At 41.5% G+C, this 26,944-nt stretch overlaps 1 protein-coding gene across 2 annotated transcripts in view; it reads right to left on the bottom strand.

Annotated features, from left to right (window-relative positions):
* The window catches only part of Poc1b (POC1 centriolar protein B), a 101,856-nt gene that overhangs the window by 27,028 nt on the left and 47,884 nt on the right, over positions 1–26,944 (bottom strand). For both annotated transcript variants that reach the window (XM_031350315.1, XM_031350314.1), the window contains exons 7-10: positions 24,862–24,995; positions 22,529–22,597; positions 21,550–21,699; positions 12,773–12,853 (exon numbers count right to left, since the gene is read on the bottom strand). In XM_031350315.1, coding sequence (XP_031206175.1) covers positions 12,773–12,853; positions 21,550–21,699; positions 22,529–22,597; positions 24,862–24,995 — 434 coding nt within the window. The remainder of the gene's footprint in view (positions 1–12,772; positions 12,854–21,549; positions 21,700–22,528; positions 22,598–24,861; positions 24,996–26,944) is intronic.

Below are 26,944 nucleotides of genomic sequence, written 5' to 3'. Positions count from 1 at the left end.
CCTGCTTCCTGACCTGCTTGAGTTCCAGTCCTGACTTCCTCTGGTGATCAACAGCAATGTGGAAGCTAGCTGAATAAACCCTTTCCTCCACAATGTAAGCAATTTTAAAAATAAAGCAACGATAGTCATGTCCATAAACATGAAAATATTTTTGGAAAATCCTTTCCTAAATATCTCATAAAAAGTTTATTCTAACACATATACTATGTATAAAACAAAATATATATAGCATATAATAACATATTATATAATGTTTGTGCAGGAATAGAAACCCTGACTAAGACACCATTTATCAAGAAAACAGAGCTCTGTTTAAAAATGAAAGTCAGTGGAAAACAGAGTTCATTTTATGTAAAGAAAACTGCTCTAATCTAATATCATATTCACATCTACTCAACAAAGGAAACAACGTCTGCACCCAGAGAACAGTAGTAACACCAAAATGACGATAACAACAAGCGCCAAAGAATACCCTCCCTCAACAAACACAAGTGAGAGTTGGTGACAGGCAAGTGGACCAGTGACAGCAAGGCTGCAAAAGGAGGCGGGCTCTTGTTGCTATGAGACAGATGGACTATAGGACAGGTCAGGAAGCCACAGTCATACATTAGGTCTAAACAACCATGGAGAGAGATGCATGCATCTTGCACACAGTTCTTTATGCTGAGGATGGAGCGTCAAGCTAAAGATGTGTGTCACCCAAGTACAGCATATGACAAGGATTTACATACTCTGCAAGTGTACAGGCAACAGGTAAAATTCTAGGTGGCCTCCATGACCAATGACTGAATATGAGCAGCAATCCCATGACCTCTTTCCCCATCAGCAACTACAATAGAAATCTTCAATACTTTTTCTCCTCCTTTTCTTTCTTGTTTTTTTTTCCTACCCAGAGTTACTAAACCAGCCTCCTTTTTACTACACTATACTAAATACACTAAATTGGTTTAAACAATGTGGGGAAGGAAACTAAAACTAGGATAATAAGTGACAAGATAGGTGGCCGGGGTCTGAAATTTTAGGGGAGCAAGGAACGCAGAGTTAGGACTTTGTCCAGACCCTTGCTTACTGTCCATACTTCCTAGCTGTGTAACTTTGGGCAAACTGCCTAGCCTCTATAAGGATGATTTGTGCAAGGAGAGAATCTATGTGATGCTTAAGTAAGTAGGTAAAATGCTACATAGTACATGAGAAATGGTGGCTGTGTTTATGGGGACCACAGGAATGTGCTGAAATATCTGTAATTCTGACTCAGCAAAGCCATTGAGTACTCATTTGTAACTTCTCACTCTTTGGTGAGTGACACAAGCTATCAGCGTTGGCAATTATTCTCAAATTATTTTATAAGCTAATATTCAGCCCCAGAGGATTCCAGTGGGCTCTTTTCTAGGAATTGGCTGATGAATCCCAAAGTTTATATGGATAGAGAGGGAGAAAGGGCATTTTAAAGCCAAACAGTTAACAAGGCATTGGTAAAGAGCAGAGAGAAAAATAAAATGGAACAGAAGGCCATCAAAGGGAAGATATGTCTTAGTAAATGTAGTTCACATAGGCAAGAAACAATGTGGATTGAGGACATGCTTTAAATCATAAATCTGTATCTGATAACTAAACTAGTATCTTTAAAAACAAAAACTTAGAAATAAAACTTTAAAAAGAATAGAGATATTTTGGAGTTTCTGAGGGATTTTTGTAAATAATTAAAATGAATGATAAAGACAGAAGAATCATTTTCCAAATGTCAACATAGCTATCAAGAGTTAAGATGAATCAAGGAGTGGTGGTGCATGCCTTTAATCCCAGCATGTGGGAGGCAGAGGCAGGTGGATCTCTGAGTTCGAGGCCAGCCTGGTCTACAGAGTAAGTTCCAGAACAGCCAGAGCTATACAGAGAAACCCTGTCTCAAAAAACAAAAACAAAAACAAAAAACCCCCCAAAAAACCAAACAAACAAAAAAAGGAGTTAAGATGAAAATGATAAATGAAGGAAACTTATTTGTAGCTCCCACCAAAAGGTCAATCTTTTCAATTAAAATCACTTACAGATCAATTTCTAAATGAACAAAACAATAGGAAAATGAGAAATATGTACAAAATGTATATACAAAATGCATACAAAAGACAGGCTGAAAAGCATAGAGGAACTATAAAATCCCTAAAAATGAAATTAACTTGGTACTACTTACTGTTTATCAAACTTGTTAATGCTTTACAAATTTCTTTTTTTTTTAGCTTCTTAATGTTTAGTATTTTTATTTATTATTTATTATTTAGTATTTTTATTTTTTTATTAGATATTTTCTTTATTTACATGTAAATTTCTCCATTCCCAGTTTCCCCTCCAAAAAACAAAGAAACAAACAAAAACAACAAAAACAAACCCCTGTTGCCTCCCCCATCCCCATGCCTGCCACCCCACCCTCTCCGACTTATTGGCCCTAGCATTCCCCTACACTGGGGCACAGAACTTTCGGAGGGCTGAGCTCCTCTCCTCCTATTGATGATCAAATTGCAATCCTCTACTATACACATGCTGCCAGAACAATCAGACCCCTCCATGTACCTCCTTGGTTGGTGGTTGAGACCCTGGGAGCTCTGAGGGTACTAGTTAGTTCATATTGTTGTTCGTCCTAAGGGGCTGCAAACCCCTCAGCTCCATTGGTCCTTTCTCTAACTCCTTCACTGGGGACCCTGTACTCACATCAATAGATGTCTGTGAGCCTCTACATCTAGTCATGTACTGTCAGAGCCTCTCAGGAGAGAGCTACATTTAGGCTGGCTTGCCCTTCCTTCAGTCTCTGCTCCATAGTTAATCTCTGCAACTCCTCCCGTGGTTATTTGGTTCCCCCTTTTAAGAAGGAATGCACTGTCCACCTTTTGGTCTTCCTTCTTCTTGAGTTCCTTGTGGTTTGTGGGTTGTTCTTCCTGTATTCCAAACTTCTGGGCTAATAACCACTTATCAGAGAGTGCATACCGTGTTTGTTCTTTTGTGACTGGGTTACCTCACTCAGGATGATATTCTCCAGATATTAACAACTTTGATAAACAGTACTACTTACTGTTTATCAAACTTGTTAATGCTTTACAAATTTCTAATAATCAGAAGTAAACATAAGTCCAGGAAGTTGGCTCAGCAGGTAAAGGCACCTGCCACCAAGCCTGGCAACCTGAATTTATCTGAGCCCTAGAAAGCACAAGGTGGGAAAAGAGAACTGTCTCTCATTGGGTATCCTCTGACTTCCACACGCGCATGTGCAGCTCTGCCCTCCAATGCATAAATGTAATGGGGTTTGCTGTGAGATGGTGTCTCCTGGTAATGTCAGGAGCTACACCCAGGAAGTCACACCAACATGACTGCCCACATATAGGTTGAACAGGGACGTGTCAAAGTGGACAGGGAAAAGTCCACAAGGCCTCCATCCTACACAAAGCGCTTTGGCAACTGAGGAATGCTGGGAGTGTGAGGGGAGGTGCAAGGAAGAGCACCTAGGCATCCATGGCCAAAGGTCAGCCATGAAAACCCACATCCAAGCACTATGTCATGGACCGAGGAGGTATACACACACACACACACACACACACACACACACATGGATGGATGGAATAACAGTTAGAAAAGAGGACATGAGGTACATGAGAGAGTTTGGAGGGAGGATGTGTGTGCTGGGAACTGAATTCTGGCTTTCTTCTAACCACTCAGCCATCTTTCCAGGAAATCCTATATACTATTACAGAGACCAAATATTTGTATACATGTTTCAGAGTGAAATTATGCTCTGACACTCTTTTTAAAAGTTCTTATCCTCTTGGGAGGCAGAGGCAGGTGGATTTCTGAGTTGGAGGCCAGCCTGGTCTCCAGAGTGAGTTCCAGGACCGCCAGGGCTACACAGAGAAACCTTGTCTTGAAAAACTACACACACACACACAAAAGTTCCTATCCTCTGATCCCATAGCTCCTCATGTAACATAGAGAGTATTTCTTTACCATGTTCATCTTTGGATCTGCACTGTGAGGCAGACTGGCACTTCTGCAAGTCATGGTATCTCCCAACAGCGGACTCAGTTTAGGCTTTGCAAATGGAAACCATGAGATGGAGACTCTAGGTCAGTGGAGTGCGGACTTGCTCCCTCCAGTCCCTGAGCCTGGAGGAGCAGGTCTCTTCTCCAGGCTTCTGGATTCTAATAATCCCAGGCTCTACCTGGAAGACCCAACATCAATGGGTGAACAATGTCTGTTTCTGGCAAGATACAGCACATTTGTCTTGCCGTCTAACTTTTTCAGGTATCATTTATTCTTTATAGGATACAAAATCTGCTGTTGTAGAAGCATATGTTACACACAACTAAAAGCATATATTCTAAAGTCAAGTCTACCTTCATTATTTGAGACTAGACGGACTTGTGTAAACTGTACTAATGAGGGTAGAATGATGTACTGAAGGCACAGAGAAGGAATTTTGTTGAATGGATAAACATACTTTTTCACATACACACACACATACACACACACACACACACACACACACACAAATTCTTTTCATATGGTAGAAGATTTTCACTGTGACATAGAAAAATATTAATTTTTATTTTTTTAAAAAAGATTTACTTATTTATTATATGTAAATACACTGTAGCTGTCTTCAGACACTCCAGAAGAAGGCGTCAGATCTCATTACCAATGTTTGTGAGACACCATGTGGTTGCTAGAATTTGAACTCAGGACCTTTGGAAGAGCAGTCAGTGCTCTTAACCACTGAGCCATCTCTTCAGCCCCTAATTTTTGTTTCTTAAAGTTTATTTTTAAACAGTTTCAAATTGGAGAAATTTTGCTATAAAAACAACAGAACAGCACCAATTATAATAATAATGTAGATTCTGAAATTTTATTATGATGGCCATCTAGCTATCTAGCTACACTGGTAATTTTTTCTCCCAACTCTTCTGATAAGTTGCTGGCATTGTATACCCTTTTACCTGGGTTATTACAATACTGTGTTCTACGGAAAAGGCCATCCCCTCACATAACTATGGCATTACTATGAAAACCAGTAAACTTATCTCATCTAAAATTCAGTCTCCATTAAATTTTTGTCAATTTTCTCCTCTTGGTGGTGAGGTTGAACCCACTCTTCACGTAAGACAGGCCACTGTCAATCAGATGCTGGAGTAGTACCTACCCTGGAGAGGGTTTTCTACATGACCAGGATCCAATAGAGAATTACACTGCATTACCCTGCATTTAGTTGTGATTAAACACAGAATTCCATCTACTGACATACTACCCTTCTATGTAACAAATACCCTTTAAAGGACACTTGTCTTACACTCCTTTCTTGCTGCTTTTGTTGTCTAAATGCGGGGATAGGCAGTCCTTTATAGAGACCTTTGTATTTACATCCTGGTCATTCTTTAGGGTGACTCACTATGTATCGTTGTTTAGGTTCTAACTGAACAGCATTAGCTGTAACGTTTACTTTCACAGGAAGAACTCCCTATATATAGGGTTAGAAGTTTTCTTTAGAGTTGAGAGACGCTTGGGAATAAGATGAGGTCCCAGCCAATGACCTTTGTAAGGCTGGGGAACAAAGGCAGAGACTGCACCCTCAGATCCCAGACATTCAGAAGGACCCTGTGAACCAAAACAGTGTGCTCCTAAGGAGAGACGAGGAATGTTCATTAAAAAGACATTTTGGAGAGGAAGAGGAAATGCCTGACATTCCTTCTCCATCTCCTCTTCAACTTAAAACAAACAAGTAAGAATTGTACTACCAGAGCCACAGAAACCCACCAAAAACTGCAGTGATTTGGGAAAAGCTTAAAAGTGCATATAAAATCCGAGTCTTATTGTTATCTCAAGGGAAGAAAAAGAAAATGCCGTGGGAATTAGAAAAAAATGAAATCAAATTACTCTGAAATATGTGTCAAATGTAAAAGTCAAATCAAATCAGCCTGAAGTTTAAGTATTGGGATTGGCTGCCTGATTCAGTGATACTGTTCTTTATCTGTTTGAAGATATATTTACCATGTATGAGATCTTCTATGATGTCTGACTGTCCCAAAAGTAAAAGAAGGGAACTGACAAGAGACAGAACTAAGTAAGGTCTAGTGCTGGCCTCAGTAACCAAGATAATGAGGTTGTAAATCTCTCTGAAGCCCTGAGATTTCATAGACTGTGAGTCATAAAACAGGACTAAGGACTGACAGAAAGTGTTAGCAGACCACTCCTCCCACCACGGAATTCATTGCCAAAGAAGGATCGGGGCCCACTCCTCTATCTAAGCAGTACCCCAAGCCCCAAACTCTAATGGGTACCATGCACAGAGGGCAAAAAGTCAGGTCCCTTTATTGCACAGGCCTTCGATGGCCCTGCATTCCTCTGGGTGGGCAGGAAGCTCTTCTCACAGACATCCTTCAGGAGACAAGCGCTTTCAGAGTGCTTCCCCCTCCCCCCAAGTAATTAATGCCCTGTGTGAAAGCTCACTGCTGCTCTTGCATTCCTCACTCAGGGTGCACGTCCTCTCATCTCAGAGGATGTTGCTTTTCCACAGGAAGAGGAAGGAACCAGTTGTCACTGGATGTGTGGGCTGAGGAGTGCGGGCATTTTCCGCATGCCTTCGCCTCAGCTGTGGGAACTGGGGACGCAGCTTGGATTCCCGGCCAGAGAGGAGGCTGGTGGTGTCTCTGGGGCAGAGGCACAGTTTAGAAACAGTGCAGCAAGAAGTTAGAGGCAAAAATAAGATCTGCAGCTTCAATACCTCCAGTGCCCAGAAATGTGCTCATTTTCTAAAGGGATTTACAACATTTATTTACTTTGTTAGGCAGCCAACAGCATATTACAATGAATTCTTTTGTAGTTTCCCATTTTAAAAGATACATTGAACATAGAGAAAGAATCCTCTCTTGTCACAGGAGTAAAGAAACAGAACAAAGCATTAGCTAACCAGGACAATTTATATAAATTTGGTTTGTATACAATTTTTGGTAAATTCATTGAATTTTCTTTCCCTGTGACTTTGAAAGTTAAAGAAGCTCAAATTAGCAATTTTTGGGGGAGGGAAATAAATCTCAATCACATAACTTAAGACTTCCTGTCATGATTTTTACTGCAGAGTAGATTACTGTAGGTGGGAAATGGCAGCACTCTTGGCCTACACCATTTTCCTTCACAGAGAGAGAAACTGAACAAAAGATAATGGCAGTTCCATGCAGAGAAAGGATGCCATGTTCCCTTAACCTACCAAACCTTTCTGTTGATGTTGCTCTAAAGTCAGCTTCAAAGTGGACAAGGGAAGGGCCAGTTCTGCCCTGGAAGCTTTAGCAGTTCACACAACACGAGGCAGTGCTGCGTTTTAAGACCAAGGACCCAACCCCAACCATTCAGGAAAGTCTCCCATCTCTGTTTCTTCTGTTCTAATGACTGTATCTGGAAAAAAAGAAAACATGTTTCCTACTCTGAAGGAGGCCGGTTGAGATGCATGGCAGGAGTAGGACAGACAGTGCTTGAAAACACACCAGCCTGCCTGTTAACTATAAGCCAACAACACATCTGGTTTTTAGAAATCATATGTGCTAAACTTACAAATCAAATGCAGCCTTATACGCTGTTGCAAAGTTTAAAAACCGTAAAAAGAACCTGACCTTCTCCAAATGATGCCTGTGAGTAAGCCCGGGAACGTTAGTAGACGGTGAGGGAAAGAAGGCTGGGTGCCAGTGCCGGTGACTGACAGGTGCTCCTGCATTATTCTTAAGGAATGTTTATTTATATTATCTGTGTGGATGTTAACTCTGCATGCAGAAGAGGCTGTGGGTGCCCTGGAACGGGAGTTACAGAGAGTTGTTAGCGGTTAATGTGGGTGCTGGGAATTGAACCCGGGTACTTTGGAAGAGAAAGTTCTTAACATGCTTAGCTGCACGTGCATTTCAAGCTGTCAAAAGTTATACATTTTAGTTTAGAAACATTTGAATTTGCAGACACTGTGTTCTTTCAAATAAGTCCTTCCAAATCTTTGCTTACATAAGCAGTTAGGAACTGAAATAACTCTGAACTAGTTACACAATGTTGTCTAGTAACCAGGATGTACTGTTGCCACAACACCCGTGGAAATATTCTGTCTGCAAGTCTACTCTCCCTGTGTCCGCAGATGTGTCAACACAACATTATTTTGTAGGTAGTATGTACCATATGGCCCATGAGAGTGGGCAACTGCTCTCTTCCCTCAAAAAGGCTGATGTAAAAATCTTTTGCAAAAGAGAAACCAAATATGTTTTGGTGAGAAACGTGAATCTAAATGGCATTTAGAAGGGCACTTCTCAAAGTCACAGAAAAGGCAGAGAATTTCCTTTCCCTGATTCTAGAACCCCAGACAAGAAAACTACAATTATTTTTCTGTCCATGGCTCTTTGTCAAAATGAGGTTGAGTCAGAAGATATTCCCAGCTGCCCTGAGATTATTCAGAGCTCCACCTTGCTGTCCCCTGGCAGAGGAGATAGGGAATCCCACAGCTGACATCCAATCTGTCAGGAAATCCTCTTGGCTCTGCCTTCAAAATATCTTCAGAAGGCTGCCATCTCTGACCTCCTCCCTTGCTCCTGCCTGTGTCAGGCCACCGCTGCCTGAGGCCCATCATTTCCTTAGTTTCTAGTTCCTTGTCCTAGGGCCACTGCGGCACTTACTTAGTCGGCACCTGTCATGTGACAGGTGTCTGGACCACATTCCTGCAGCCTCTTGCTTTGCCCAAGTGCTTTTCTTCACTTTTGTAGTTTTTTGATCCACTATCCTAAAACATCTCTGTTTTTAATCTGAGACTTGCCTGTTTCTCTGAGCAGGATGTAAAATGTAGCTTTTCTCTACAGGTTTGAAATTTATTGCTTCCTTTTCATTTCTGAGAATGGGGAATGACACAGAACAGTTCTTCAATAAATATTTACTGAGGGACATGGATGCATATGAGCAGGCATCCTCAATTAATATTTACTGAGGGACATGGATCCATATGAGCAGGCATCCTTGATAAACATTTACTGAGGAACATGGATGCATATAAGAGCACATCCTTCTAGGATTCCGACACATCTGCCACCTGTTGGTAAGACAATGTAAAGGACCCAAATGTGCTTTGTGTGGAAGAAAAAGGCTAAGAAGTCAAGCCAATCACAAGTTTAAGGGAGGGAGGAACAAGGCAGGGACAGTATGTGGGCATGGGCATGGGGGCTAGGGGATCAGGATGCAATGAAGAGAGAGAGATCAGAAGTAGATTACTGTGCATTTTATTATCGTGGTACACATTTTCAAAAATTTTAAAGGAATATACTAAGTCTTGCTTTTGTACCTGAAAAATTCCAGTTTAAAAACAAACAAACAAACAAAAATAACACTAACAAACCCTACCTATCTCTGCTCAGGCTAAGAGCTGATTTCTCTGGGAAAAGTCTTCTCTTGTCTTCTCCAGGTGAATGATAATCTCTTTAGAACTCTGCCCGCACCAACATTTCCTTGATAGGTCCTCCCACTCCCACCCCACCCCAACAGGACATGGGAACTCTTAAGCTGCCGTGTGTTCCCTCCTGCCCAGGTTGGGTGCTGCTGAGCCGTCTTAAGGGAGCACCTTGCAAGGCTTCTCTGTGTAGCCTGCCTTAATTTGGCTAATGGTTTAAAGAACTGCACATTCTGGGATTTTTTTTCCTATAATGTAACTTTATTTATTTATTTATTTTATACTATTTTATTTTTTGGTTTTTTGAGACAGAGTTTCTCTGTGTAGCCCTGGCTGTCCTGGAACTCACTCTGTAGTCCATGCTAGCCTCGAACTCAGAAATCCACCTGCCTCTGCCTCCCAAGTGCTGGGATTAAAGGCGTGTGCCATCACCGCCTGGCTATAATGTAACTTTAACTTCTCAGTTTATTATAAACAATTAATTTGATCTGGATGCTGTCTCCAACTCTAAAGAAAGGCATAATTATATCTGCACAGGATATAATGCTCAGGATAGAGAAAAAGACTCCGTTTCCGCTCTTGGAAAAGAACCCAAGTGTTTTGGCAACCCAAGGAACAACCATGAGAGTGCTGACTTCAGTTTCTTTATCTACTTGCAGGACAAATAATAAAACTAATACATTAAAACGTAAGGCTAAGTTGTGGGTGGTGGTGTACACCTTTAATCCCAGCACTGGTGAGGCAGACGCAGAGGGATCTCTGAGTTAGAGGCCGGCTTGCACTACAGACAGAGTTCCAGTATAGCCTGGAGCTATATAGAAAACCCCGGTCTTAAAAGAAAGAAAACAAAACCAAACAAAAAATCCCAAACAACAAAAAAAACTCAAACCCAACGAAAAACCTTAAGATTATAATTTATCTGAAGGTAACAGGTTTATTTGTATGTGTGTATGTGTGTACTGAGTGTGTATTATGCCTGTAGGTAGCTTATGTGGTAAATGTGGAGACCAGAGGTCCAATTCAGGTGTCATTCTGGGAAGCCATCCACTCTGTCTTTTGAGATGGTCTCCGACTGGCCTGGAACTTGCTAACCAGGCAAGACTGTCTGGTCAGGGGGCCCTAAGGACCCTCATATCTAGGCTCTCCTCATTGAGGAGTACCCGCTCTCCCCACCATGCCCAGCTTTATACACAGTTTTTGGGAATTCAGATCCTCCTATTCACATGGTACACACTTTACAGACAGCATTATCTTTTTAGTTCTAACAAACTTCTTCAATTATATTCCTATTTGAGGAGAGTGGCAAAGAGAATCTGGAATACTCTCCCCTGTGTAGCCACATCATAGATGGCAAATGCTAAATGCCTGTATATAAATGTCCATGTTAGCAATGAACTCAGAGTTTCAAGCATACTAGCCAAACCTCAATTGCTGAGCTATATCCTAGCCATCTCTGATTCAAAATCTGATGGCAGAACCATGGTCTATTTCTATGACAATATTAAGACTCAAACCAGAATCCTAAAGAAAAGATTCTTTAAAAAGCAAAAAAACTATATAAGTGACTTGATATAACCAAAATAAAGATTAAGGTATTTGAAGAAGATAAACATTCTAAAACCATGTCTATATGATAGCCAATACTAACCCTTTGCAGAGAAACATTGGGGGTGGGTGCAACCAAGCTTTAAAAATACAGATTAGTAACAACTGATTTTGATACCCAAATATTATATCAAAACTTCTGTCAGGCATTAGAGACAGAAGTGCAAGCCACAAAGATACCAACTGTTATACTGCATGCCTTAATTTCTTCTCTATTGAGAGACATTAGAGGATAGCTAAGATTCACTTTAGTGTAGCTATGTACTAGCCAAATTACTATAGGCACACATTCCCAGTCCTTTGTCATTTGCAGTCTTACTATATAATTCATGGTAGCCTCAAACTCAGAACCCTCCTGTCCCTGACTCCTGAATTCTAAGTTAGAATGTGCCACGGTATTTGGCATTGCTACTTTAAAAGTCATTCCTTGGAATCTTTCTTGTAAAGTGAAGTCACTGACGGTCGACTGGCTTTGTTACAAAAGGCAGTTGCACATTACTCAGGCTAGTGCTCCCCTCTGTGGATGGCTGACGGTTCTACGTAGTGCTCCCCTCGTGGTTGACTGTTCTATGTAGTGCTCCCCTCTTATGGATGGGTACTGGAAGGGAGAGTGTGCCTCAAAAAGTAGGACAAAAACTCCGAGATAGTTTCTAGGTCAGGAGCACTAAAATTCAGCCTGCTGGTTACGTTCCAAGCTACCTATCTGCGGGACACAAAGTCAGTGGCATGGGCTGTGTCAAATTCATTGAAGAGTAACTAGAGGGAGAGCACTGTTCCAAGGTTTAGATAGCTAGCTAATGTTTAGTTAAATTTAATTGGACAAGTCACTCATTCGTGCAGAAATGCTGATGGGTTATAGATGTGAGCACCGTAAGTGCACAGACCAGCTCCACCACAGACTCCCGCCTTCCCTTTCATAACATGGGCCTGCTTGCTACCATGCGGCTCTTGTTACTGCCTCTTCTCAGAGAAGAACATTCTCTGCTGGGCACTAACGCTGAGAGGACCCTTCACAGCTGCAGAACTGGAGCACTTCCTGGGTCTAGGCAGCACTCCTTTGCATTAGATTCTCTTCTTGGCATCTACTCGAGTCTATATGTCAGGCTGTGTTTCTTTAAAATTTTACCCACAATACTGAACTAAACGGACAGCTTAGCAGCGGTGTCAGCAAAGGCAATACTGTTCTTCCTGCTCTCCGGGCAGGGCTTGACTTAGCAGTAGGGTTATTGAGATTTGTGTAGAAGAGAGGGCAGACTCAGAAGGTAGAAGGCTCAAGCTGTTTCTGAAGCCTTCAGGCACTTAAAATATAAAATATATAGATAATTTTTATAAACAAAATTGTAAGCATTAGGGATACTTTATTTTTGGATATTCCATCAAGTTAATAACAAAATAAAGCAAAGGAACTGCCATTCTTAGGGCAGTGAACTCTGTGACAGCACTGTAGCACCCCAGGACAGGGGGCAGGGGCCAGGGAGCAGGGAGCAGGGAGCTAGAAGCAAGGAGCAGAGAGGGCAGATTCAACTGAGTTTAAGGTCTTCAAGACTGTTGTGGAAATGGTTGCTGCTCCCCCTGGTGGCTTTTTAGGAACTTGGAATGACTTGGTGTACAACCTTACTGTGCTGACCTGTTAGGTCTCCCAGCTCACGTTTTATCCCTGACTCTTACACTTTGCAAGGAAATAGACTGTGATAAATGGTTTAACACTGCTTAAATTAAAGAAAAATAACTTACTGTGGTTGAATCAAAAGAAAGGACATCCACAACTGGGGGAGAAGAACTCTGCAAGTCCATTACCTCAAGTTTTGGATTAATCTGTGTGTACACATAAAATAAGTTAATGTGATATCCTCTATCATAAGGAACCAATACTATTTGTAAAGAAGAAACAAAGTATTTATAACATATTCTAAAAATAAATCATATACTCATTGATAAGGCCACAAATATTGACAAAATATGTATTAACTAAACCTACCAACATACATGATATTGACAGTGTTGAACTTAAGCAAGAAATGATCATTTTTACAGCTTAAAAACAATGTAATTCACCTACAGAGGAATATTAAAATAGAAAGACCCACCTCAAGAGATGCAGAAAATATCCTAGCCAGTACATTAAAACAAGAAAAAGAAATAGAATGTTAAGATGTAAGAATCAGAGAGAAAATAATAAACTTTCACTTTAAAAATGCAGTGATTACCAATGGAGAACCAAACAGAATCTACTTCTGAGTCATCAGCCCCACTAAAGAACCAGGGAGTCCTGCTAGCCCCACTCAATACACAAATCCACGTGGATTTCAACGTGAAGTTAAAATACGGGCAGTTTTGAAAGAGCACATATAATACTATAAAACTGAAGAAAATCTACCAGGAATTTATGGGAAAGACTAAGACTTCATTGACATGAAAGTTTCAAGTAAACAGAAAAGTTGTACCATAGATGGTTTGGAAGCAGGACGAGGTGTAGGTGGGAAACAAACACAGTAAGATTTAATGGCATCTATCTATAGAGAAGGATGACAGATCATTTTAAAAAGTGGCTAGGTACACAGATCCCGGCTAGGAAGGGTCGGCAGGAGATAAGTAGAACTCAAACGTGATGCACAAACAGTAAAAGCAGCAAGAACAAATAATTCTGGTCATTATTCCAACCAGAGGTGGAGAACAGCATCTGAAAACACGGAAAAGCTAAAGTTGCAAGCCAGGGGAACGTGCCTGTGATTGGTCACAGCAGCTGTGGGAGAGCTGTGTCACTGTGAGGATCATTATGATGTTGAATACTGGAAGGGCCGAATATCTAAAATCTGTACATAAGCTTATACACAGGAATGTAGAAAACAGAAATCCCATGAAAAATCTATAGAAGTGAAATCCTAACAGCTAATGGGCTTGCCTTGAAAAGGTCATTATGAAGGTGCTCTGCAGCACCACTCATGGGAAAAGTGAAAATGGAAAGAAATACACTGCAAACACCAGGGTGCTCCGTCCCATCAGCAGTGTGCACGGCACTTTGTGACCAACGTTTAACTACACTGTAGAGACTGCCTGTGAGGTAAAGTCACTGAGACACAACACAGCCCTGCATACCATCTAAATGTGTCAGTTCATGCATCTCAGGATTTTTATATGAAATAAAAGACAAGTTACAGGAAAACACACTCAATACAACCCCATTTACCCAAGACTTTCTGACCATTCAAAGCTAAACAGTATTTAGTTAAAGATTTGAAAATACGTATGCAGTAAAATTACAGGGAAAGGGGAATGATTTCCTGGATCGATGACCACCTCTGAGGGAAGTTACTTCTAAATTCAAAGGCCCAAGGTAAACCAAATAAAACGCAATCATCTTCAGTTCAAAGGAGAGAGCCAAAGAGAACCCAGAAGGCAGGACCAATGGGACAGCACTCGGTACACTCAGGGCCAGAGGAAAACTCTAGCTGATGGCTCAGCGACAAAGGACTTTAGAAAGGAAACACAGCTTAACACAGCTTTTCAACACCAAAATAAAAACAAAATACACTTCAGAAAACGAGTCATAGAGACAGGGTGAGATAGAGCTTCCCTCCATACCGGCCAAGCATAGCCATGGTACCAATGAGCAAATGCACAGGACAGAAAAAAGACAGAAACAGACTGGATTTGACAAAGGCCAGATTACAAAGAAATTTGGGAAAACTATGAGGCTTTAGAGAAAACCATTTGGGAGAGACACTGGACACTGCTCTAACTGTGGGCTGAGGCCCAGCCAAGAAGAGCAGATTGACTGATGGATTGAAAGTACTCAGGTTTGAGGGGCACCACTGTAGTTACGATTATTAAATTTCTATATTTGTATGTGTGGGTACATGCACACTTACCCAGGGGATTGTACCATGGTTCATGTGTGGAGGTTAAAAGACAGTCTGTGAGATTTGGATCTCTCTTTCTACCTCAGGGATCCCGGGGAGTGGACTCGGGCTGGCAGGCTGGGCTGCAAATGCTGAAGTTGCTTGTTGGTCTGGTTTTATGTTGGGAACTGATCTCGCCAAGGGTATGCACCGCAAGCTGGCCTCACTCTCGGTCCCCTTCCCTTTGACTCCTAAGTGTTGGGACTACAGGCACATGTGCCACCATGCTTAGTCCCCTAGCTGTCACTTTAGAAATATATCTTATAATTATACAGCCCACTGTGTGACAGTGGAGGTGCCTGAGTGTAAGACACAGTAAATGGGGGATAGCTGGCCCAGTTGGCCAACACTCCTTACTTCTGGCCATTTTCTAACAGAAAACCAACATCCTCATCCATCCCTGTGAAGAGGAGGTACCTGGGCCAACTTCATGCTTTTTTGTCTTAGGTGAGGGGCCAGAGAGACATGGTAGTCTTTTCTCTACTGCCACCTAGTGTAGATATAGAGAAGCTCATCAACTTGGCTTTGCTCCTGAAACAGAAAGTGTTCAGAAAGTCTAAGTCCTAAACCAGGAAAGAATAGGCCCCTCCGGCAGACAATCGTTGACTTCCTACAAGTTTGGAATTTATGTAACTAATAGTGTTTTACTACACTGAAGAACAATGGCTGCCTCATGAACCAAGTGGCCTTGACATGGAACAGATTCAGGGCTGGGCTCTCCCCGAACAGGGGGGCAATGGAGAGTTACGAATGAGAAGGCTGGATAGAATCTTGAAGGGAACCATCCCCTACCCCCAACCTAAGGGTCTATATCACCGAGGAGCTCACCCATACAAACAGCCTGTGAGGCTTCCCTAGACTACACATTTAGGGCAGGGAATGAGCCCTAAAAGCTAGGACCTCCAGCACAGAGACATGCCAGTGTCTGCTGACAGGGCCAGACAACAACGCTTATTAAACCCAAGTACTGCAAGAGATGGGCAGAGCTGCACAATAAGCCCGGGTGCCAGGACTGCAGCTCGGGCACTGCCAGCCACTAGCTTCAGCATCTACTCACCTGAATTCTCATGTGGATAAAAATATTACTGACTTTCAATGCAGCGCTATTAAATAACTGATGTAAACTGGAAAAATACTGTATAGGCTTAGGTATTCTTATTATTAGTGTCATGTAAGTGACTCAAAACAATGTAAGTATATACTTCAGCTAGAATTAAAATACAGAACTGGTAGACAGGCAATCATATTTTCATTCTCAATGGTAATGTTTTTAACCTTACTAGCAGACTAATGTAAAATCATGATCTAAGATTTGAAGATTTCTATTCATCATGACAGAATTTTCACCAATGAATCATGGTCAGGCTACCATAAATATTTAGTTATATAAAAAGATTGTTCTGTCCTGCTAAGTAACATAGAATTTAATACATAATTTACAGATGATGTTGCTATTCAAGTGGCCATTCTGAAGTTGAAAGCAATCAAGATAATTATTTCATTAATGATTTTGACTTAACTGCTATCCCTGCTAATATTCTGTAAGTCTATAATAACTATCTGATTCCCTAATCTCACAAGGACCTATCATGATCTCTTAGGAGGCTTTCTGGGTTTCCCACTGTTGTAGTTAGGGTTTGATACCATGACCAAGGCAACTCTTATAAAGGACAACATTTAACTGCAGCTGGCTTACTGGTTCTGATGTTCAGTCCCTTATCATCAAGGTGGGAAGTACGGCAACAACCAGGCAGGCATAGTGCAGGAGGAGCTGAGAGTGCTACATCTTGTTCCAAAGGCAAACAGGAGCGGACCAGAGAGATGGCTCAGCTGTTAAGAGCACTGACTGCTCTTCCAGAGGTCCTGTTCAACTCCCAGCAACCACATGGTGGCTCAGAATCATCAATAATGGTATCCAATGCCCTCTTCTGACATGCAGGTGTAATACAGATAGAGCACTCATATAGATAAAATGAACAAAGGCAAACAGAAGAAGACTGACTCACAGGCAGCTAGGGGGAGGGTCTCAAAGCCCACCCCAACAGTAACACATCCTCAAACAAGGCCATATCTATCAACAAGGCCACATCTGCAAATAGTGCCACTCCCTGAGCCAAGCATATTCAAACCACCACACCTTCCAAATATGCAAAACAGAAGTAGACTGGGCTACATAGGACAGCATCATTCGAATGTAATATGAATACCCTTTGAAGGGAAAGCATTTTTCCTGGAGCAGTATGGTGCAGTTCTGTCTTGTGGCAGGCTGAGGATGTTGACATAAATTACTACTATTCATGCAGATAGGCTAGGGGAAGACGCCTGTGTGAAGACTTGGCCTTCCCAACAACGTGGAGAGACAGTGTTCTCACGCTCAACTGGAATGAGGATGGAGGGCTTCAGCAACATGTCTGTCTGTAGACCAAGGAGGGGACACAGAGGGTGTTCACACAGCAAGGCTTTATGCTCCATGCCTTTTTCTCGTGGCTTCCTCTGGTGGATTCACAGAACAATCTGGCTGTCATTCCCTCTATTCATGTAAGGATTAGTAATTTATACATATGGTTGGCAGTAGCCGAAATCTGAGACTCTAATGAGTTTCGTACCTTCATACACATAAGCCAGTTAAGGTTAGCAAGCCAGTGGGCTTTGCAAAGGCCAAATAGTTTCACACAGAAGGTTAAGAAAACATAGTAAGATATAAATCATAGGGAGTCTATACTGCTCTAAACTCAAAAATCAAACATTCATGACTACTGCAAAAAGAAGAGAAATTACTTCAATTCTATTTGTTAAAAAGAAGTAATTTTATATTTTTAAAAAATTCTGAACACAGAATGTTTTTAGTTTTAATGGAAGTGCACCTTCCTTAAGCTTTGAAAGAGAATTATTTTAAAGCATACTTTATCATAAGTGAGCACAGCATTCCTCTCCTAATCTATATCACATCTATGTAACAGGTTTAGTTTTAAATTAAGCAGTTTTTTTCTTTCTTCAAGGGATCTATATTCACTAATGTGAAGACTTTAAAAATAACTTGATATCCAATGATTTTTTTATAATGCTAAAATATGCTTTGTACAAAAAACATATATTGCTTTATTGTGAGCTTATTTTTAAAATGAGATGATTGGCAGTTTATACACAGAATCCTTTCACTTCTCTGGCTCAGCATCTGGAAGTATTTTCCAAAGTCAGTTATACTAGACAGTTAACTCAAACAGCTATGAGCACCTACAGGTGATTTAAACTGGGCACCCAAGGTCAACTCTCTCAGGGCCACGCAAAATGTTCAGGCATATTCTCTGAATTATGTGCCGCACAGCTGCCCTCTAGTTCCATAATGAAAAGGCAGCTTTTAATAGAGATGTAGGTGCACATGTTAAAAGTACAGCTGAGAGTATCTTTGTGTAGCCGCGGTCATCGTGACCCAACCACACAAAGGAGCTGGTTTCGGGGCTCTCAGCTAAAGAGTCAGAGCAAGCTACTCAGTCAACTTGTTGACATTTTAACGTCTAGCTCTCTAAAATGGGCCCCAGCTGATGGTGAATCACAGAGGAAATGGATTGAGCCTCTGGGCCTGGAGAGCATGATGCCAGGGAAATACCACTCAACTGGGAGCCTGCAGCTCTACTGTACAGCACTTGGGCTGCGTGCCGCTGAATTACAGGGCCTGAGGTTCCTTCACACTGATCAAGCCCTGCTAAGCCATAGAAATGCTAAAGTAAAAATCAACACACTACTTTGGTAACACAAGAAAAGGACACGGCTGGCAAGATGGCTCAGTGGGTAAGAGCACTGACTGCTCTTCAGAAGGTCCTGAGTTCAAATCCCAGTAACCACATAGTAAGTAGCTCACAACCGCCTGTAATGAGATCTGACACCCTCTTCTGGTGCATCTGAAGACAGCTACAGTGTACTTATGTATAATAATAAATAAATCTTTGGGCCAGAGTGAGCGGGGCCAACTAAAAACCTAAAATTCAATTCCCAACAACCACATGAAGGCTCACAACCATCTATCTGTACAGCTACAATGTACTCACATACATAACTAAATAAATAAATCTTAAAAAAAAGAAAAGGACAGGCAAAAAAATTATATATATTATATACATGTAATATAAAAATATGTTTACTTTGTATGAATATATGATCATAAAAGGCCAACAAATACACTTAAAAACTAAACAACTGAGGAAAAAAATTGTCTTCTTGGGCTGGAGAGATGGCTCAGTGGTTAAGAGCAATGGCTCCTCTTCCAGAGGTCCTGGGTTCAATTCCCAGTGCCCACATTTTAGCTCACATCCATTTGTAACTCCAGTCACGAGGGATGTGACATCCTCTTCTGGCTTCTAAGGGCACTGCATGGTGCACAGATGTGCATGTAGGCAAAACACCCATACACATGAAATAATAATTATTTTTAAAAAGTATATTCTTTTGTTCAAAGAATGAAAGAATAAATGAGGGCTAGGAATATAGTTCTGTGGTGGGTCTCTGTAGCATGTAAGAGGCCTCAGGCTGATTTCCTAGCATCACACACACACACACACACACACACACACACACAAACACACGATTGCACACGCACACACGTAGGCATACACTCACATATGCACTCACAAGATGACGGCATAGTAAGTATGAACATTTAATAAAGCACAGTGGTTTAATACTCCAACGATTATCCAAAAGGATAAAAATTATAAAAAATAACTGAAAATCAATGCTACTAACAAGAAACAACATTAGAAATCCCCAAATAGAGCTGGGTTAGACAAAATTTAAGAAACAATCTCTTAGGTGTGGTAGTGAACCCATGGAAGTCCCAGCACTTGGGGATAAAGACTGTGAAGTCAGTTTGAGTTAGTACTGAGAGCCCTACTTCAAAAGCAGCAAAGAAAGCGAAACACCCAGAGCATAAGGTATGTATGTTTCAAGCGAGAGTAGGAGAAAGGCCTGAGAAAGACTGAGAGTAATGAAACCAAAGCCAAAGAGGCGATGAGTTGGGGAGGAGAAGGTGGACTGGGAATGATGTGGGTTACGTGCCCTGTGTTAAGTCAGCACTCTGGTGGGGGTGCTGGTGGCAGCTTGTTATCTAAGCACTTGGCAAGCAATGGCACAAATATTAGTTCAAGGTCATCCTCCAGAATGCAGGGAGTTCAAGGCCAGTCTAAGTACATGAGACCTTGTTGCAAAAACCAAAACAAAAAAATATTATGATCTGGATATAAAATGAATAAATAAATTAGTGGGAAAAAGAAAAAGAAGAAAGCAAAATAAATACTCTAAAATCAAAGCTCTGTAATGACAAAAAAAAAAAAAAAAGCAACCTCAAATGAGCAGGAAGCTCTTGGAACAGAAGCAGACTTAAAAAGAATCATATGAGGCAGACTAGGAGCCTAATATGGGCTAAGGACTAAGTAAAATGAATTTTTCTTGGAAGGGAGAAAACTTAAATCAGTGAAATGAAATGAGGGACTTCACAGGCAAACTACATCAAGGCCAGTGTACTATACACAGTGGGACTCCAGTAAACCATTCCCAGAAAGATAAACTATAAAAATGTTTGTTCAGTTAGGAACAGAGTGTGAATGTGTGTACAAGTGTGCGTGCGTGAGTGTTTAAGTTGGAGGACAATGTACGGCAGTCAGTTCTCTCTCCACCATGTAGGATCATGGCAGGCTTAGTGTGGCAAGTGCCTTTACCCAGTGAGCCACCTTGTAGGCCTGTAAAGGCAAGTTAAGGTACATCAAGGCCAGGGTACTGTATAAAGTGAGACTCCAACAAACATTTGTGTGTGTGTGTGTGTGTACACATTCATTTTATTCATTTGTTCATTTGACTTGAACTTTCATTTTACTTAATAATCTGGCTATGAGTGACTTTTGTAGATTTGCCTCAGGAGGCACACACACACACAAACACACACACACAAACACAAATACACACAAAATAGTCTCAATTATTAAATGTAATACTAAATACTGTATACAAATGTTCATAGGTGGGGTTTGTTTGTTTGTTTGGTATAAAAGGTCTCTGGAAACCTGTTTCAATAGTTGTTATAAGAACATTTGCCTTGTCAGGCGGTGGTGGCACACGCCTTTAATCCCCAGCACTTGGAAGGCAGAGGCAGAGGCAGGCGTATTTCTGAGTTCAAGGCCAGCCTGGTCTACAGAGTGAGTTCCAGGACAGCCAGAGCTACACAGAGAAACCCTGTCTCGAAAATCCAAAAAAAAAAAAAAAGAACATTTGCCTTTCGGTTCTACTCTCATGATGGCAATCAAACAACCTCCCCAAAGTGACAAGCTAGGAAGCAAACTTACTCTGCAGTCTCAGATTTAATCGCTCATTTCTATTACTGCCAACATAACTTTTAGCTCCATCTCCAAGCCATGTAGAAGTGAATGTAAGCGATATTCACATTAGTACACACTACTGTGCACCTATGGTTTTATTTTATTGGTGGAAATAACAGACTTTAAGACTCTAAGTGTTACCAAGGACAGGACCTGGTTTTATATACATCAGTGTAATTTTAAGCACAGGACTCACTAACAGGCCTACTATGACCATAAACATGTAGGACACATGCACACAACATACTTCAATAGTCTCCCTTCTGTCTTCGTGGGAATGTGGTGACCGTGGGTAGATGTCAAGAAGATGTGGAGAGGCCTCAAAGTGCAGTCTCTTGAGGTTTCTTTTAGGATCTTTACAGTGCAAACGGGTGAAGTTGGTCCTCCAGATCAAAACCTGCAGAGTCAACAGTGTCAGAGTTACTGACTTGCATATAAAAACAACAGAACTGACTTTTACAAAACCAAAATCCAGAACTGCCCGAACAGTCACAATGGCTATGTGTAGAGACCCATACGCCGGCTAACTCTCTTCAGTATCTCAAGTACGGCAGGGAGATGTAGCGTTCTGAACTGCCTTTATGCCCAACTTAAAATTCCTATTTTGAGCTGAAGTGGCAGGACATGCACTTGGGAGGCAGAGGCAAGTGAGACATTGTATGTTTGAAGACAGCCTGGCCTGCACAGTGACTTCCAGACCAGTCAGTGAGACACGGTGAGATCCTGACTCAAAATATCCTCCAAACCCAAGCCCAAAGTAAACCAAGAACCCAAAAGTTCTTATTAGGTAATATTTTTATAAACTCGAATATTTCTCCCTGTTTCTCACCAAAGCCACACACTATGCTTTTGACTTTAACATTCATTTTATTTAATAATCTGGCTATGAGTGACTTTTATAGATTTGCCTCAGGAGGTTCAATATTTGAGGAAACAAGATGTATAGACAAACTCTTAGGCACTAACTAAGGTAAAAGGACACTGAAACTGGGCACTCAGTGTCAACTAAATGTATTATTTAGTATAAAATATAGCAACAGAAAACACAGAATTCTTAAAACTATTTAACTGGAACTATGTGACAACAGACCGGTCACTAAGTCAGCATAAAAAACCACCAGCAGTCATCTCAGCATACACAAACCAGCTAGCACTGAGCATCCCAGTAAGGCCAAAGCCTTCTTGACATCAATCAGGTCTTGCAATCCAATCAAAGGTGTACTAACCTGCGCATCTGCACCGCCTGATGTAAACAGCTCTCCGTCCTTTGAAAATGAAACAGTGAACACAGGCCCCTAGGACACGAGGGAGGGAAAGAGAAAAGCACTGAGAGCTTCGTCCTCGTGGCCAACGGGACCGAGTGCCCGCTCTGCTACCTATGCAGTGACTAGTGTCTGATGGACACGCCCAGTCGCTAAGGAGGAATGGTGGCTGAGAACTAACAGAGAGGCAACCCAAGTATGTGGGAAGGCAAGCAAGTGATGATAAGCCAAAGAAGGGACGGCCTTTTCTCCTTTCAAGAAAAGCCTGCTCAAGTGTAAGCTGCTAAGAGTTTATTAAACCATCTCCAACTTCCTGGCTTGACTTAACCAATTACTAATGTTAACTGAACAATAAGCACTGAGGCCATTCAAAAATAGATCATCTGCTGCCATAACAGGCTCCACGGAGAGCTCTTCTGGAATTGGCTGCAGGGAGCCAGGACACAGGAGAGCTGTGAGTTAACACCGGCATTCCAACTGTGGGAATGAGCAACTGGGAATCCACAGAATAGCAGCTATAGGCCCATGGAGAAGTTACTGAAGGTCTCTGAGATTAAGACATTTAAAATGAAACGATTCCTGAGAAGTTGGACATCCGCACTTTGCATGGTATCAAGGTACATAACCCCTCAGTCCACCAAGATACAAGAAATTATTTCTCATCTTGAAATAGTAACATTTGTTCATTTGACGGATATACAAAGTTTTGGAGAAAACATTTTGCTTTACTCAAGTAGACCCTGTGTTGTACTTTGAATGTGAAATTCCCTCCACAGGCTTTTCTATTTGAACACTTCACCCCTCGTTGGTAGTGATTTCTGGAAAGGCATGGGACTTCTCGCCTGGGGGCTTGCTGGGGGATGTGCCTCACTATACTTGTGTTAGTTCCATTGCAGGTTCTCTCTCCTCCTCTCTCCTCTCTCTCCCTGGGCTCTCTGTCTCTCATCTCTCTGTCTCTCTCTGTGTCTGTGTCTCTGTCACTTTCTCCATTTCTCTACTGTCTCTTTCTCGCTTTCTCTCTCTTTGTCTCTCTTCCTGCTCCAGACAACCAACGCACAGTGATAGGCTGGCCTCATGCTCACGCTACCTGACTTCCGTATCATGGTAGATTGTACCCCTCTGTAACTATTATGGAAATAAGCCCTTTCCCTCTCTAGTTGCTTCTCAGGGTTTCTCCTCCCAGCAAACAGAACCAGGACACCCTGTTACTGCTTCACAAGTACTTTATCTCTAGATGAGAAGTCTATGTGCAGTGTTTTTCTAAATGCTGCTGTTTTTCCTCCATGTTGCTCTATCATTTCTCCTAATTATGTAGTATTACTTCCTATCTCAAGCCTTGGATATCATTAGTGCTTGTATTTATTTGTCCCAAACTTCCGTGCCTGTGTGGGGACTGAGCTGGCTGGGCCTCGCCCTGACCCTGCTGTAGAACAAACAGAGCAGACAGGCAGAATGACCACAAAGCCCATTCTATTTTGAGATATGAAGAGCTTGAATTCCCCTAAAAGAAAATTCCCAGTGGCACCTGAGGTATGAAGAAAGAATTTGTTCTAAAAAGTTTAGAAGTTTGAACTTTTACACACAAGAGAAGAGGAGTTTACAGACTTAAAATGCACCAATCTCCTTACCCTTAGTTCTAAGGCAATGAGAGATAATACAAAAGAATAAGGAACATGAGAGCCAAACCATCATCTTTCTTTCAGTAAGTTTGTTAAAACAGAATATGGTTTATTTGGAAGGCCAGTGGGTGTTCTAGGATTAATATTTGGAATAAGCCAGGTGTGATGGCCTTGGTACAGGTACCACTGGATGAGTCTCTGCACAAGAGGGAAACCAGCATAGGCACGAGGGGGGGATGAGAATCCCCACCTTCCCAGCAATTTAGTCTGCACTGAGACTGCAGCAGTACTTTCTTTTCCTTTTTTTTTGGTTTTCGAGACAGGGTTTCTCTGTATAGCTCTGGCTGTCCTGGAACTCACTCTGTAGACCAGGCTGGCCTTGAACTCAGAAATCCACCTGCCTCTGTCTCCCAAGTGCTGGGATTAAAGGCGTGCGCCACCACAGCCTGGCTAGTATTTTCTTAATGAACAGCTAAAGTCATTAGTCTTGAAGAGTTACAATAAATAGGATTTTAAAGAATTGCTTCTAGAGATTAAAAACTTAGAAGTAAAATAAAATCAAATTACAGGAGGAGCAGCAAATATACATTACTACTAAAAAATAACAAAGGCATACAATAAATGAAGCGAATATTAAAGTCTATTTCATTTAGGAAACAGAAATCTCAGTACTGATACCGTATGTCCTTGAAGTGTGTATATGAGTCTTCCCTCTACGAGATCCAGAATCTTAACTGTTCCATCAGAAGAGGCAGTGACAAGGCTGTTACCCAGAGGATGGAAGGACAGACAGTTCACACCGCAGCTGTGAACTAATTTATAGAAAACAAACACAAAATCAGAAAATGATGGCTCCTTTCTGTCAAGAGAACTTTAACATCATAAGTATAATCTGACATAATTGGCCATCTTTATGACCCCATTAATTTTTTTCAGAGAATAATTTTTTTTAAGATTTATTTTATTTTATTTATTTTATGTGTATGAGTACACTGTAGCTGTACAGACAGCCATGAGCTATCATGTGTGTGGCTGCTGGGAATTGAACTCAGGACCTCTCCAGCCCTACTTGCTCTGGCCCCACTCACTCTAGCGTAATTCACTGTAGCTGTCTTCAGACACACCAGAAGAGGGCATCAGATCTCATTACGGGTGGTTGTGAGCCACCATGTGGTTGCTGGGATCTGAACTCAGGACCTTTGGAAGAGCAGTTAGTGCTCTTACCCTCTGAGCCATCTCGCCAGCCCCAGAGAATAATTCTTAAGTTTGAGCCCATTCTTTTCTTTGTCAGCGGCATTACTGCGAAAACAAGAATCAGTCAGAGGTACTATCTTCCCTAACAGCAAAGTCAGTATGGTTCACCAAAGCAAGCTACGTATTCTGATATCACATGGCATTAAACTTCCAGTTAATCAGACGGATTACTTCAGCAATGCAAATGTGTCACATGCAGAGCATCTCGCTAGACACAGAGCTATAAAGGTTTTGGTTATATTAATTGCTAATTATTATCAGCTCATAGAAGTTCACAAATTTAGTCATAAATTAAATTTAAAGAGCAATTGTGATTAAGGAGTGTCGAGTGTGAAGGGAAGTCCTATTCTCGTGAGGATTCACTACTGGTCACCATCCTTCCAGTAGGAGGCAGTACAGCACAATGGTTAAACGAGTATGTGTTTCTATACTACATTATCCCAAAGTCTTAAGTTGGTTCTGTCAATTTTCTTATCTTTAAAATGCAAGAACTAATGATACCTATTAGGAATAGTGGACAGATTTACTAATTTAATTTGCTACACAGAAATCATGGAATACATGGAAGAAGTGATTGATATTTTTATGTGCAACAATGTGGTTTTTAATATATATCTAATATAAACCAGGAAAGCCACTGTCATCTCTTTCAGCTTTTGTACCCCACACGGAAGGAAGCTGTTTCCTCCATGTCAGTTATTTAGGCTTACATTAACTTCTGATTCTCACAAGGTGCAGACAACCAGAGCCTTAAAAGTCCCACAGTAACTTCATCTTTTACTGTCCCCAAGTCAGCTCTGAAATCCCTTTAAAAAGATGGGTTGGGGGGCTGAAGAAATGGCTCAGCGGGTAAGAGCACTGACTGCTCTTCCAAAGGTGATGAGTTCAAATCCCAGCAACCACATGGTGGCTCACAACCATCCATAATGAGATCTGACTCCCTCTTCTGGTGTGTTTGAAGACAGCTACAGTGTACTCATATACATAAAATAAATAAATAAATCTTTAAAAAAAAAAAAAGATGGGTGGGGTAGAGGGCATAATCCCAGACCCCTTTATCTACTCCTCTTCCCAGTATGGTCACACCGAATAAAGCTCACTCAGCTTTTTTGCATTCTTCCTCTCTTTAATTGGATACTGGGGATGTGTGGCCAAGCTGAGCTGTTAGGAGCTGCCAGGGAAAAAACTTTTACCCTAACATCTCTCATTACAACTTTGTCAAGCAGAACCAGGATCACAGACGCCTTTTTGGCATCAGCCATTCAAGCAAGCCAGGCCTGGGTGGAGAGGGGAGGCTGGTGGTTCCACACAGCTGCTGAAATCATTTTTATTCCAGGAACTTTTCTTATCTCTCCACGTTGGCCGTGCTCCATTTCTTTCTGCTTAGAGTTGGTGAGGAGGGGAAAGGAGTGCTTGGCCTCTCAGGCCCCAAATGCCAAGCTTTAAGCCAGTGTGCCTGAGTCCATCCAGCCCTTTTTTAACTTCTGATGTTCCTTGTTTTCTGAGC

This window comes from Mastomys coucha, unplaced genomic scaffold, assembly GCF_008632895.1.
Source record: "Mastomys coucha isolate ucsf_1 unplaced genomic scaffold, UCSF_Mcou_1 pScaffold4, whole genome shotgun sequence".
In the NCBI taxonomy this organism is placed as follows: Eukaryota; Metazoa; Chordata; class Mammalia; order Rodentia; family Muridae; genus Mastomys; species Mastomys coucha.
This window is presented reverse-complemented; position numbering and strand designations above follow the sequence as displayed.